A 16,362-nucleotide genomic window follows, 5' to 3' on the forward strand; every position below is an offset into this window, starting at 1 on the left:
GCGAGCGACTACCGAAGTTATCGATGTGCAGTTGCATCTGCACTGTTGGCGGAACCGGACAACACCGACAGTAGGTCAAGCTTTGATGTTTGTTGTGATGTGTAGAGGTGTTTCTGAACCGATCTTGCAGCGTTAAGAGCAGCTAGGCTATGCAGTAGTATGGTACGGAAGGAAATATCTGAATCGAATGCAAAAACTTCGATGCTGCCCGCTATTGGGAAAATATCAAGGGGATCAACAAAATGCAACAGGACGAATCTTATCTAAACGAGGTCATCGCTGAATTTGAAGCAGAAGCAGATATTACGGGGTACGCGCTCGTCGACTGAATCAGAGGGAACAAAAGAGCGCCGTTGCAGATCGCGCGACCCTGGGCTGAAGCTGTGATCATGCAAAGGATGAAGAAACGCCTCCATATAAGCCCCGGAAAGACTACAAAGGTCAGCCAGTGGCTTGGTATAAAGGTTGGCGACGCCTGAAGTCCAAAGACCTAGACGCGTATATTTTGCACGGATATTGAGGTGTGTCGATCAGCAGCAGTATGTAAAGGTCCAATCTAATAAAACATAGGAACTGCAGTGCTTGAAGGAGAGCGCAAAAATGTCAGCAATCATTGGACAACGTGAGTACGGCAAACCTTAGATGGCTGTCAGTTGCGTTTGCACAGAAGATCGGTATTCCCAAGATAAAGCTAGCAAAGGATGCAGATGGCCAAAGACCGTATACTTGAACACGTGAGTAGGTAGTGCAGCCGAATGTCACGGGGTATTTGCGTCGTTATCTCTATAGCGCCTTACAGCCACTAGCCGCTATTGGATATAAACACAGGCGTGTATTTATGATAGACGTGCATATATTTACTCCCAAATATTCCCGTCAATAACGCTCTGATCATATGTAGACGCAAAGATGCATTTATGATCGACGAGTACTTGCTCATCAGTTAATATCGTACTGTTAATGTCATGACAGTCGAGCCACGCTTATTCCGCAGAGTACCCTTAACTCGCGGCTGGAATCCTCTAACACTTAGTGGATTCAAATAAGCGTTTCTGGCCTTGTGGGTCCAAACGACGTCTCTGGCCTTAAAGAACTGAACGTACGTTTTCGGCTTAACGGGTTCGAAAGTACGAAATCAAGCTATTTTTAAAGTGGTTGATCGCAGCTGTGTAGATTACTTACGACGATAACGTGCGAAAAAACAACAAAAGGGTTCTAAAATCTATGGCAAAGCTTAGACTAACATCAAAGAAGGTGATGCTGTGTGTTTTGTTGGATCGGAAAAAGATCGTGCATTATGAGCCGCTGCCGCCTGGTAAAAGGATTGATTCGAATTTTTACTCACTTGAAAAAAATCGGCCGAAATTAATGAATAGAAGAAGTATCGCTTTTTACATGCCAATGTCAGGCCATATATATCGTCAGCCACCCAGAAAAAGTGGGCGGAAAATCTTAACGCACCCGCATTAATAAATCTTGCACTATTAGACTATTATCTATTTCGGCCTCTTCAGCACTCCGTTAATAGTGTACAATTTAGTTTCAATGGAGAAATTCAAAAAGAACTTGTCACAATTTTTTTTTCAGAAACCACATCAGCTCTGCAGCGGTGGGGTTTTGGCGTTAGAAAAACAGCAGAAGGTCATTAATAAAAGGGGCCGATATTTAATTTAGAACATGGGCCATTACATTTCAATTATATACGAAACCGTAAACCGTTGACGCTAATTTTACAGAGAAACTGCAGGAATATGCACGTTTATATACATGGAAAGTGAAACTAAGGTATCGTAGTTCGTACACGTTGAACCACATATCGCTGCTATGCGCGACGTGTCACATGTGCCTACGTTTGGAAGAAATTTTCGGAGGAACTTCGTTACAATAACTTATCGTGCAGATAAACCAGCATTGCAGATATACGCACCATATCGCAAATGACCACGAAAATAAATGAACATTTACCATGGATGAATATTTATACCAAAGTCATGCATTAGCATTACAGTTGTAGAGACTTCAGTGTACTCAAGTTGGTTTCGGAGCTATTCGTTCTCATTTCTGAAGCTGGATGCCACTCGCGGACTTGCTAGTACATGGACAATTAAAAACTCAGCAAGTTTCATACTGGCCTATGTTGGACATATGCAAACTTTCGTCCTGTGTAACTTGGCAACAACTGACCACAGTTAACCTTTTCTGTAAAGAAAAGGTTATTGTGGTTAAGAAAGCATTTTCTCTTTAACTCTGTTGGATAACTTATTTTTTTTATATCAAATGTTCATAGGGTCCGTTTAGCCCCATATTTAGCCTATTTAATTCTACCTATTATGGGCCTACAACGTAGATACCTTCTATTAATCTTTTCTGACATATGAATGAATTATAGTAGACTCAATCGATATGACGAATGATATAACAGAATAGTATTTGATGAAGAGACTAACATCTTTTTTTCGTGGCACCGGTATTTTTCAATGGGAGTGTTTGGCAAATTTTGGACCATATAGTCCTACCTTCCCCTACATATATATACAGCAATGTAATACGTATTAATAAGAAAGAACTTACAACAATAGGTTTTACAGTTGAAAAGTATTCTATGATATTATAGTGCAACAGATCCTAAACCGTAATGATAACGTATGCGTGTCCAAACATTGTACGCTAGCTGCCTGATTAAAGCACTCAACAACTGTGTAAACACATCCATATACTGATAAAATCGTTTATAGGCAACTCACATCCAGACATCAACTAAATTTCTTTTAAAAATAGGCCTATGTTCAACATAATATACCAGTGCTGAACATGCGCGTGTGAATTAGCTTTAACGGTTAGCTTTTCTTGTCGTGGCCTACGCAAAGACCACCCGTGCACGCAAACAGATAATCATCGATTCGATTTGTCTGCTTTATACACGCGTCTAGGCTTTTCAAGCGTTAGTTAAGCAGTCAACTTCTCCCGCATTAGTTCTGTCTTTGAGAGGGCTCATGGGTTACTTTGTTAGTAGACACCTATCTGTTTTCCTTTCACATGAATTCTAGTTATAGAGGGTGCGAGTGGCTAGAATCAGCTGCCAGTGAGGAGCCGTTTGCCGCTGCGGTCGCGACAGAGACGCCAGCCGTATAGTCGCGTGGTATAAACAAACACTTCAGTTACTTCGGTTCACTTTTTGAGCTGTACTTAAAAGAAAGACGGGGATCGTTGGCTGCTAATCATTGCTTCGCGTCATCCGTTAAGCCCTTGCTTCTATCTGGGATGGTCTTACTCTAGCTAGCAGCGCTGTTCATATGCAGCGTGCATAAAGAGAAACATCAGCTTTAGCACAGAGTAAGCTCGTTTGAAGATACACAGGCGGTAAGAATCCCCCTAAACCCATCAGCCTGGAGGCAATACGGCAAAGAGAGTGATGTGACGGTGAACCCTTAACGCTAGCTGCACCCCCCGCCCCTAGCCCTTTCTGATTCTTTGTCCGTTTCCCGCTGTCTACCACTTGCTGGCTTGATGCAAAACGCTGAACATTCGTTAGCATTATGCACCAGTATCCGGATATTTACCATTGGACCGTTCCGATGTCTGGTAGGCGATTGTTACTACTGCAACCGTCATCACTGCCGCCACTCAAAAAGGGGAATCGTTGCGGCATTGCTAAGCTCAAAGGTGGACAGGAAGCCTATTCTTATAGGACAATCTTTTGTACCAAGCGACCTGATCATGGACCAGCAACTAACATAAACAATTCCATAAAATGTTACACACATGTTGAGAGAAGACATGGCCTATCGTACATATTGTCAATAGAGCAATCGGTGAGTGCAATAGGATTTATATACAAAAAGCACATACTGTCAACAGCTGTCAGTTTTAATACAGTGCAGAATCTAACGAAAGAGGTTAGTTTTAAATAATGATACCATTTCTTCTACGTATATGTAGGTGATGACTATTACGTTAAGCGAAAATATGGCTGGTTTGCTCTATATCTCAAATTGCAGAGATTCATCCTTGCAAATAAATTAGAACAAACAAGGGCGGACATTCTCAGAAACTTCTGCGACATCTTATCATTGTAAACGCAATGCAAAATGGTACTATTTGCTCGGGACAACAATCATATATATAAATATAGTAAATAAGAAACGATGAAGCTCTGTTTTAAGATAATTCAGATAGGTCTTTTTGTGGGCGCTGGTACAATTGCACATTTCTATAAGCAAACGCATTTTATGTTCGTACAACGCAGACATTTCGATTTAGTTCTCTTCAAAAAGTGTCATTCATTAATATTGCTACAACAACTACCGGTCTCAAGTACATAGGAAAGGCAAGAACTGGTCGAACAAAAAGAGCTAACTGAGCTAGGCGAGTAAATCCGGAGCCAGGTAAATTTACGAAAAAATGAGCTATCGACGACACTGTTGAGCTCTCGTAATGTCCGGGGTAAGATAAGTCTTTTTAAACAACATTTAAAAATAGAAAATATCTATTTCGGGTTTAAACAGACTAAGGCTAATAGTCGACTACGAACAGAATTTCATGGTACTTATCAGGGCAGCTAACGACCTAAAAATCTGTATATCTGGAGCACACTTTAGCTCACAAAAGTGTGCCATAGATATTAGCAATACATCACACCTTTCTACGCTAGTCGCCCGTTATCTTGAATTGTCATCTTGGCTTACCAAATCAAGAAACTGTAGCTGCGTATTTTAACCGAGATTTCATCGAAAAAATAACGCTCGTCCAACCCAATTTTGAATCAATTTATAGGTGTCCTGTCTTGTTGCTGGCCGAAATTGTGAAATATTCTCTGCAGTCACGTAAATTCGAGATTTGTTATCTGAGGATAGTTGAAATATGAAATCCGCTACAGGGCTTGCTCTTACGATCGGGAACTTGGTCCGTTGCTGTGGCTCTCTAAAGTGGAAGGTTTGCTACAACATTCTACATATGTCATGCTGCGCAAGATTTTTTTTACAGTTTACGACGATCGTTCCATTCATCATAAACAGCGGCTAAAAGCGCGTCTGTCTTTAGTAGTTATATTACAAGCAATTTTCATCTTTCATAGAATTTAAACGAGAAGAGGCAACGCAACTTCTACGTGTAGTCTCTAATACCTCAACTAATAACAGATCTGCTAGATAGGAACTTCGGTTTGGCTTCACGATTAGAAATGGCATTTGCACTTTGTATCAGAGGTAATCGCACCTTGCAGCCTATTTACATCTTCACGAAAATTCTTCCACCAGGGCGGCTGATCGCGCACTAAATCTATAATGTACTTACCTAAGATTAACGTTAAAGTCTTCATGGTTGCCACGGTTGAGGAAAACGCAGTCCTTCCACACGAGCATGCAAAGTAACAACAGCATTAAAACTTCGACGGAGTGAATGCCACGATCGACAAAATCGCCGTTGAACACGTACGGGTTGTCCTTTGACGGTAGGCCATTCTGGAAGTACACATTTTCAATTCAGCGTGCTAAAAGTACCGCTTGTAGTTCTAGACTAATCCGGCCCTTCTGAGGTCCCTACTTTTCCTCTTAAAGACTCTTGAAGAGAAGTAAATGCTACACGTAGTACAGGTATGATTTTACGATAGTTTCCACAATGGAGCCTAACTATAGATGAAACGTGATTACATTTTTATTAATTACTTCGTTATATGGAGAATGGTAGCAATTGAACGCTCTGTTCGTTACCGATATCGAAATCTGGGTTGATGAGGCAGTGGACAATCGAGTAAAAATCTAGAGTGAGGCATTGCTTGCCCGAGCCTTTGGAGGATACATGTTTTTTTTGGAGGATAAATTATTTTTACATGCAAGAGCACCAATTATTTGTCATGCAACAATAACCAGAACTAGACCAATAGGGCCAATCAGCATTAACTACATCATTTCTTACACTTAGTAATATAGCTTTCACTTAGAAAAGTTAGACATATAAAAGAACTAGCCGGATCTTAGCTTAGATAGCTTACATATAAAAGAATTAGCCGGCATCTAGATGTCAAGGTTAGTGCACGCGCGCTGACAGGCTTAGTAAATGTGTATTAAGTTGAACTTGGGTCTCCATGCCATATTTTTGAGCTTTATGAAGTTAGTATATCAGGGGTGTAACAGGTTAAACGTAAAAGGTTAAGATAAGCCAAAACCATCCGCTCAAAACGTGACCTCTTGGCATTTGGCATGACAAAGGCGACAAATTTCATCACACATTTCTGCATATCACCATAGGTCCAAGGTATAATCAGTATAGGTGCTTATAGGACGCCGGTAATCATCATAAACCATATCGAATCGCTTAACGTAAACCGGCCCTAAACTTGATTCGTTTACCTCAAACTACTACAAGAAACACCTTCTATGAAATTGCTATTCAGTGGTAAATATTTCACCTACATTGTTCATTGCTTATAGCTAGAGCAGATTACAGCCACGGGCGTCCTAAAATTTAGCCTGGACCGATGAAAGTTAGGAACATAAGCAACCTTACAGTAAATAACCACAAGCAGTTAGATCTATAAAAATATAATAAAATGAGAGGTCAAATCTGCTGACAGAGGCGAAACACCTCATTTTGAAATACAAATTGTTAACGCTTCGAGTTACTGTCCCGTTGTGCACTCTTCATATATCTAACTGGCCCCTACCTTGTAAAAAACTGTTAGTAGATCATCGAGTTTTCCGTGCAAATCACCAACGACGGTGATCTGCTTGGCAAAAGCGGTTGATGCAGTTGATAGATTAGGCATCTGCCGTAGAAAATATCGCGCCTCGTGGATAATGGTAAGAACGTACCTTGCATGTAACGTCTGCAACGAGCAAGCCAGCCACACACAAGCATACGTAACATCGCTTATCTGTATTTCGTGATATACTTTGACCTTTCGTTGAAACGCATTAGTTTTTGTAGAATTTTGTTATATCATGAATCAGCGTCTTCTGACTACTAATTCTATTCTACAATTCAATTCAGTATATGCTTTTTTCGTGACGTTGACGTTTCAACAACAGCGTATCATATACAATCACGTGATCCTCGATCATTAGCAGAGGTGCGGGTACCTTACGGGAGAATATGTAAAGCAATGGATTAAAAAGGAATTACTAGAAGTTTCAACAATGACACTATTGCCGTAACGGTGACGTAATGCGGATCAACTTAAATAGGTTAAGCTGTATAAGTCGAAGTGGGCCAATTATTCAGAGGTATGAAGAGATCTGGCATGGTGCGAAGACCATCGCTACAAATGGACATCCTGATCGAGAGATACACAACTGTTTGCCTTATACTTATTTCTAACACAAATAGTTAGGTAATCTCTGACAAAATATCTGAAACACGTGCATAAATGAAATAATCCCGTTCTTTCTTTCAAAACCATAGTATTTGAACAATAAGCGCACTGTGTGGCATTACTTAAGCCCGGTGAGAGCGGCCCAGCGACTACGATTCTGTATCAAAGCAAAACCTGTATCATGTCTGCCACCGTTGGTTTACGATCGTGAATTATGTAAACTTCAAGAACGATAGGTGTCGACAACAGTGTAGTGTGCAGGAAGAAATCGGCAATAAGGTTGGACAAGATACTGATTTGCGCCTTTTTAACACTTACCCCGCATCTGGCAATACTGACAGCAACAAATCTTCTACCTGTATGAGACATGTGGGTAATAAGCACAATGCTCCATGTTTGCCCTGGTAGAATAAACGAAGGTATATGCTTTTGGTGAACGTAGATCTGCATATGCTATTACAGAGGCGAAACACCTCATTTTGAAATACAAATTGTTAACGCTTCGAGTTACTGTCCCGTTGTGCACTCTTCATACGCTATACTAATCAACGTTTGAGTGACCTAAAACAATATTGCCATAAGAATTTCATTGCTTCGTATATTCAAGTCATACTTGTAGCTGTTCTCTGATCTGAAGGATCGATGAAATTTTTAAAAGAGGCTCGGCTTCAGGTGAATGGAGTGAAATTGATTTTTGAGCTTCGAAGGGTAGAGACTTCGAGTCGTTTTGTTGTAAGCAACCCTAAAACAGTCCGTATCGGCCGTCTATTTCATCGCTGTCGTCATTGGTAATAACTTCAAAGTATAGGTAGAGGTTTAATACAGCGACAGATCTGTGAAGTCTACCCTTGAGAAGAAGAAGCGTCGAACGATGCAGAAATTGTTGAAACAAAAGACTGACGTTTATTTATACAAGCGAAGGAAGAGAACGAAATGCGCTTACACGGAACGTACAACCGATGCAATGGTACGAGCATTCTATAGCTCCATGTTAACTGTAAAGGTTCGAGAAGCCACATCAAGCAAGAATAATATGGCAATACAATTCAACCCATCTGCGATGGGCATTAGCAAAGGAAACCAGGTCTTGCTACTCACTCTAACGACCCGATGAGCCACCTGATGTTTGACGGGAAAATTTGATGGGGTAAAGTTTTTCTTTGGATAAATAGTCAACCGACGGTACGTTAGCTTCAGTCAGTAGATGTTGTCGTCTATTGTATAGATTCATTGTTAGATAAAATGAATAAGTAACAACTTTTGGATCGCAATTGGACGAGCTTGACCGCACACACCCTTGTTAACTATTACGTTTCGACCATCTTCCAAGGTAAAAAAAATCATGCACTTTTTATCTTATCACTTACCCTTCTTTCCTTAAAGGATTGAATTAGCTGGTTGACATGTTGCGAGGTGAATGGCGGCTCAAGATGAGCTCCTCTGGAAAAGTCCGTATGAAATAAAGAAAATCACACCAGGCTGACATACTCGTCCCCATGATAGATTAGTGTTCGCTTGCTAGTCTTAAAGACACGTTGTGGTCTAGGTTCGACCCGGGCATAGATACGCAGTTCGTTTCGTGCTGGGAGCCAGCCAGCCGTCTGACTGAATGCCTAACGGCGATACGTGACGTAAAACTTGAAACATAGAGGCTGATATACCAGGCGAGCATTAAGACGGCCCAGGAGAAAAAATAGTTTATGGCTGCAAATCAGTACAATGCATTTTTGATAATTGAATTTCATAATTGCTACCGGTATACTTTACATTGAATGTATACTTGTGGCACATAGGTAGTAACTTGTAAACGTGGTAGTGGCAAAATTTTTTAAAAAAATTTTTCCTCAAAAATTTTATATTGGACTTGATGGCTGTGATTTTTGCAAACCTTAGATAAATTGATCAGTGTAAGTTCTTTATGTTACAAATGTGGGTGGCAAATATTTGTTAGTTAAATATATCTAAATAAAAGTTAAATATATACCCATAACCGTTCTGGGTAAGACCAAGGTGTCTGGGCAATCTCAGTAGCCTACGGTGCTGAAATATTACGCAACTAGCCATAGAAAGACCGTTTAAAGTTTTGCAACTGCACAGATTTGCATTACTTTATTTGAATACTTATTTTTCCAAAGACCACGAAACTTCCATCATCATGAAATCGTAGAGGTTATAACAGCGGTTAGCAGATCTACGTTTAAAGAATTCAGTCATTCTTATTCGTTTTTTAAGATAGATGTAAATGAATATCATACCTTCATTACTCATATAACTAAATAAATGTGATAGGAGTGATTAATTTTGGCAAAATGCCACGTGCTTTTCAGCTGCTCATCTACCTGTAGGTCTCTTCGACGATAATTTCATTTGGATCAGTGTTCCGGTAGAGTTCCGCTTCGGCAGCTGCGAGACGTAGTTGGTCCTTTGGTAGGGGTTCAAGGCCTGCAAAATGATTCCGACACCAAAAGGCAACATAAGAGATCTTCGAGTTGTGATGGTTTATGGTCAAACAAACAAACAAACAAACTACCAATAATGATTATTAGTTGTCATCAACAAACGAAAATTTATGAAGGCAGTTCCTTTTAAAATCTGTATGAACCGCCTTTCTTAACAACCTCTAGATCCGTTTTTCCTCTGATCTAACGAAATATAATAGCAGGTCAGGTTCAGCTTTCAAAATATTGCGTAGGTTATCTTAGCTAAAATAAATCCAGTGGATTTTTTTGCGATATCGTTTGTTTCCAACTTGTTACCAACTTCAAGGTAGTGAAAGAGGACGAGCCCTAAACCTAGTCGTAATTTGTCGAGTAAAGTAAACATGGAAGAGACGTAATTAAAGTGCGACTTTGCATATAAGCCAATGAAAAAGCTTTTAATATAAGTGAGAAAACCATTACATTACCGTTTATTCTTTAGTTAGATAAATTATTATATCTCCCCGGTAGTCCCGGGGGAGCTTAGACCTTATGTTAGGACTCAATCATGGACTGCAAGATTGAAAACATGTTGCGTATATTCAGAAATAAAGCAACCAATTTCTGCAAATTCTGCTTATTCATCAACCGCAGAAATAATTGTGGTTACAAACGCCGACAGAATCGTAATTTTTACCGTAACTGACAAAAAGAGCCGTACTTTTGTATTTCAATAAAAAGTTTTCAGTGCCCACTAACTTACGAGGAAGTCAAGTCGCATCTCCAAACGCCGCACTGAAACACATACATACACCAGATGCAGATATCTACGCTTCAATGAATTCGGACACAAAAAACAATGAAATAAACGGCTTATAGATAGAAAGCGGAATGTTTATGATCAGTCTTATGGTAAACATCTGGCTTGCTTGAATAAAGGCAGATAATAGTGAGATGAAATCTTCTTGACTAGATTTAAAAGTTTCGGAAAATAATAACAGTGAATAACCTATGCGCATTTTGCGTACACGTTTACGTGAGCTTAGTTTGGACATTTGCTGTTGCACACTCCGCCCTCGAGTCCATGGCCACAGCAGTGCATTATCTCGTTTTGAATGTTCGCGCATTGCGGAATCTGAGCTGGCGTGTCTCTCTCTCTCTCTCTCTCTTTTTTTTTTGTCAGCCTACTTAACCGTGAGTATGTTTAATATTTCACATCATATAAATTCTCCAATATCTCAGTAAAAATCAATTCGTATGATCTTTCTAATAATGATAAACTTTGAACGGTTCTATTAGGGCGCCTTTTTATTACGCGTAGCACAGTCGTGAAACCGAGAAGTCGGGGCGTCCCGGACGGCACGTGGATGTAACGATAAAACGGAACAAGACAACAACAAGGAAAAACCAAAGATCGCAATTGCAAAATGTTTCTCAAAGGTAAATGAAGAGAGGACGGCATTAATCCTCTGCGAGCGGCTTGCGAACGACGGAGCAAATGGATCAGGCACCGTTACCTCATCCACACTCCACACATTGAATAACGAGAATTTTACTTCGTCAACCTAATCGATCATATATAGAACCATTTCGCGTCAGTAAGCAAGAGTAACAGCAACTAGCATAAAGGGGCTAACTATAGCAATGGGAGAATAAGTGGAAGCACTGGGACATATTTTCGATCTTGCCAGCTTACCATATTCGTTGCATATACCCTATCCCTCGAAAAAGAGGCACGGTTCCGCCCCGAGGCAAAGCAGAGAAATAGGCGGAAACAAAGTATGAGAAATTTGCTCGAAACGAGGAGCTTGAGGAACTGCGGGAGCTTATGGCGTCTCTAGGTAAAAATGTTTGGCAGGAGATCTAATTTAAACTTAACACTACCTTTTCAAGGACTGACATGGTAGGTGCCGCATGTATATGTTAGTTCGTTAGTATGAAACCTAACACGGTTAGCCTTAACTTTTATAGTTTTTTCATTGGCTTATTTCTGTACCTTTGAGTCGAAGTGTGCACTGTTATTATTGATAACTATCTGCCATCTGGATAATGATTTGTTCATCTTGCTGCCGTAGAGGTTTGGAGCACGAAAGTCTACAATGTTTCGGAACGCAATTTCGACATCGCGTTCAGCTCTGAAAAATGTGTCTATTAGAAAGTTCTCGAGATTCAAAAAGAAGTGGTAATCTGCGGGAGCAGTGTCTAGCGAGAATGGTAAATGACACAGGGTTTCCACATGTAACTTCTGCGTTTTTGCCATTGTGCGTGGCAGGGCATGCGATGGTGGGACGACTACGACGTGAGGTCGAGCGATGTTTATCTTTGCTTAACTACTTAATAGTTAAGAAGAGTTTTTTTTATCACCTTCTCCAACCGTTGACAATACATTTCGACCGTAATTGATGAACCAGGCCTCATGAACCTGTAGCGAATAACACCTGCATTAGTCCATTAAACAGGCACCATAAGCTTTTTCAGCCGTAAATTTGCTTTAATATGGCGTCCCGCGGGTTCAGTGGCATCCACTCACTAATGTAGCTGTCTGCAATTATCCTAGATTCTCTTTTTCGTAATAAAATAAATTTCGGTACAAAAACGTGTCACTGTTGTAACATAAAATCTGTGACAGGAAAACAAGCGTGTCTGCGTTTCCGTTTTTTAATTTTTGTCCAAGTCGTGTAGTATTGGTTTGTACAATTTTTTGACTATATTAATTCCATCCAAGTGGTTAATATGCTATTTTTCATGTACCAAATTTCGGCGTTAACGCTCCTGTATAATAAATTAGCTTCTAAATATCCAGAGCCCTCAAATCTTCGTTATTTACTTTTGTACGAGGCCTTCTTCGGCAAAGTTTTTCTAGTAATTGGATATCCATTGAATATTGAGTTCGTACAGCGAGCTGCATAACTGCTGTAGTTCTAGGCTAGAGCCTATACTCGAAAACAACTTGATTTTTTAATTTAACACAACTTGCTTACTTAAAGCCCGAGCTGACGATATCCGAGCAAATGCTCTTAGGTTACAAATACATACGAAATAAAAATGCTCTGAAATGTCGCGCCGTTATAAAATAGCCTCGTGTTGATATATAAGATTAACGTTTGTCTCTTTTTATACTGAATGACCTACCATATGGAACTGGGCAGGCAAAAATACGCTCTATTCGAAATTGAATTAAGCTAATCGCTATTGCGTTGGTTGTCGATGCATAATGAGGTGGTCACGAGAAAACAGTGGCACCTATCTCAAAACGTCATGAACGCAGACCTTTTTTCAGGCCGTTTTCAAACATGAGGACGATACCGAAACTAGGGTTTGCTGCGCGGAATTTCAGAGCTCACTATGTCGCCACTTGCGCTACTAGCAAGGCCAATTTTTTACTCCTGATGCACAGAACGTTTTGCCCAGGTCTCGTTCGAAAATTTAAAAAGAACTAGAGTTTTTGCAAGTTCTGTGTTTGAAAAAAAGTACGCTAAAAGCGTAGCACTTTTTCGTCTTGTTATTAGTTTTAGATGCGGGCCTATTGTCAGGCTATTATACATTGGCCAGAAAAAACGACTGCAAACTCTGTCTAAGTGAAATTAATTTGACTGATCTCAAGAGATAGATTTCCTCATTTCATTGATGAAATGATTGTTCTATTCGTCAGGGGTTTCACACCAATATGTTGACCAACCTTAACATTATTAGCTCTAACTAGGGCTATCGGAACAAGCCGTTCCTGTGATAATATACATATAAATGTAAAACTATATAACGTTAAATCTAGTTGCAAACTGTATAATCCATTATTTCAGGTTCCTACCAATGACGGAACTTTACCGAAACCCGAATTTAAAAATGGGGTCCTGGATCGTCGACAAAACGGCTGATCGATATTGGTCGGAGATTCTTTCATAAAACGAGAAATATTGATTAAATCCTGGTGATATTGCCCTTTCTATAGTAGGCTGTCGTGGGGACGTTTCATCAGCTTCGTTCCCCACCTTGAAGCATTTATGAAATTCTAATTCTGATATTTCTGTGACAGTTTTATGCTAGATAAAAGAAATATGAGGTTGACATATGAGAAAAGTTAAATTTCTTTTGCTGAAATATATAAAAAATATAAAATAAAAAAAAATAATACAGCGCAGTACGCGGCGATGTCCTGTATTGGCCAAAAGCCCATATACTGGTTGCGAAACTACTAGTATTTTGCAGCTGTAGGAAATTTCACAAACCTGAGTTAATCTACTACCTATATTTTTGAAAAGCGCATTACCTCACGTCGTTTTCGATGAACCTATATTTGTTCCACTGCCATACGTAAGGCAAATTACATCCTGTTGCAAAAGTGTGCAAGGAGAGGAAACGTTATAAAATCAGCTTTGCTGGCTAGATGGCAAGAAATAGCAGACAAATATTCCTCTCACTGAAACTCTTTCGTAGCTTGTGGTTCAATGTTTTAGCTAAGCATTTGTTAATAAACGTGTAATAAAAATAGTCTTTGTATTCTATATCTATATCTATATATAGTGAAAAACAGTTGATCGATGCATTGAATTACCGTACTTAACTTACAATTCACATAACACAGTTATCTGACCACTAGTTATGTATAAGGAAGCGCAATGTGAGCTATTTGCATCGTTTAAGGTTGTATCCAAAAGCGCTCGATTAGGTCCGAAAGATCAGTCCGACTATATGTTAGAAAATGATTTCTAAATGGGTGCGGGAATTTCAAAATGGCGCCGGACCAATGGCGCTATTCTCTCTAATGAAGCCGGTAGTTTACTCCAGCATCTGACAGTTTGAACCCGGTCTCTGACTGGACCTTTTATAACGCCACATATAGTTATCCAACTGTTGGATTGTTCCTGCAGCCTCATGATAAATCGCTCGATTGCGTACGAACAGGTGGAGCACGCTTACATAAACCTAACAAAATCTATATATATAAGGAACGTTCATACTATTACATCATAAACTGAAGTTACTATCAGGGCAGAAGACAGTAATTTGAGACTGACGAGTCTCCAGCATTTGTCATGTTGGCTACAAGACAAACAAAAAGTTGAAAAGAACAACCGTTGACAGCCTGTGACTGACTGGACTCGAACGCAACCAAATGAAGTCTCCTATACTTTTTTAAATTAAAAAAAAAAAAGGAAAAGAAAGTATTATTTGAGTTATTAACATCATTGTTTCTCGTAGGTAGTTTGAGTGATGTAAATCTGGTTATATTTTTTTCTTGCAAGTTATCCGAAACTTGTTTTTGAGGTGTCGAACTTAAAACCGCTCCTTGCGGGAGTATGGTTCTGAAGAATATGGACGCTTGCAACCTTACCAACTAACCGGCCATCATTGGGGCGCATTTCTAGGTTGAGCCTGTGTCGATTTAAAAGTATAAAAGAATATGGCAAATGAACATGTCAAAACGGAATACTTGTATCCGCTGTATAAAAAAAATGCTGCCAGAGGTGAGGCTGGGCCTTATATACTCCCATGAGGGTCGAGAAGCTTACTACCCGTTTGGTGGTCCTGCACCTTGTGTCGTAGACAACTCATCCACCTTGAAACGTGTCCCTAATTTTTTACGCTTGGTACTTGTGCAACAGATAATATATTCATTTTGTACTTTGGAAGCTGCGAATCAGCCATGAATATCTAAATAGAATAATAGGAAACCCAAAGGGTAGCAGTCTCATTGCGCAAAGCCTTCGCTAAGCAAATATTGAGCCTACAATATGGCTTAACGATAATTACTAGATTCTCTTAAAATTGAACCGAAAGCAGGGTAAGCTTCAAGATTAGCCTCGTCGATAGGACATTATACCCTTATGAGACAACTGAAGCTGCTAGCGCCTTTATCGGTCATGAATTTCTCATAGTTGGCTAAATACACTGAATTTTTAACTCTACGACAGAATGGATAAAGAAAAAATGCCGTAACTTTGCGTATAACTTTTCAAATTATTAGCTTATACTTTGATTAATTTATATAATGGTCAGGTTGCCCTAACCGTTTTTCGGCCATAGATTTCGGTAAGTGTATTGGAGCATGCTTTTTAATGTTATAATTACAATCCGGCGTTCCTTGCGTTTTCGCTACAGCGTTTGCTTTCTGGATTTTTAAGTTTCTCGCATCGCACTGGGCATCCTTTACTATTTACAATATCTATGGGCTGGGATACGACGGCGGTAAGGAAGATGTTTTTTTTTTTTACTTTTAAGGTTTTGCCTCTTCCGCCAACTCACGTTGCAAGTGATATAAGCTCTTCTCTCGAACGGAAGTTTTCTAAATTTCGTGTTGCGTAATGTGGAAAGATCCCACCATTGGCGTGCATGCTCTGACAGGATAACTGTTGCACAATCTTACGTGTTACGTGTCGCACACGCACGTTCGCTTTTGGAAATCACATGATTCCTACCTTGCGCTTACATAAGAACATTAAACTAGCTCGTTGAAAAATCATAGACTGCTTTTAAACTAAAAGCAAAGCAAAGCAAAGCAAATATTTTCTAAATTTTATAAAAATATTAATTAACTAATTAAATATGCACCATTGCGATCGATAATTATTTTGTCTTTTTTTTTTTTTTGGAAACGTCATCACCCCATTATTGTAGAGTGTTCGTGATTTTTGAGCG

General features: G+C 39.6%; 1 protein-coding gene across 10 annotated transcripts in view; it reads right to left on the bottom strand.

The window, feature by feature from the left end:
* rdgC (retinal degeneration C) overlaps nt 1–16,362 on the bottom strand; it is a 152,109-nt gene that overhangs the window by 14,198 nt on the left and 121,549 nt on the right. For all 10 annotated transcript variants that reach the window (XM_086991694.1, XM_022795408.2, XM_086991629.1 and 7 more), the window contains 4 exons: nt 9,649–9,751; nt 8,677–8,749; nt 6,662–6,823; nt 5,293–5,459 (listed from right to left, as the gene is read on the bottom strand). In XM_086991694.1, the coding sequence (XP_086847820.1) occupies nt 5,293–5,459; nt 6,662–6,823; nt 8,677–8,749; nt 9,649–9,751 (505 nt within the window). The remainder of the gene's footprint in view (nt 1–5,292; nt 5,460–6,661; nt 6,824–8,676; nt 8,750–9,648; nt 9,752–16,362) is intronic.

Source organism: Varroa destructor, unplaced genomic scaffold (genome assembly GCF_002443255.2).
Source record: "Varroa destructor unplaced genomic scaffold, Vdes_3.0 BEIS01000001.1, whole genome shotgun sequence".
NCBI classification, from domain to species: Eukaryota; Metazoa; Arthropoda; class Arachnida; order Mesostigmata; family Varroidae; genus Varroa; species Varroa destructor.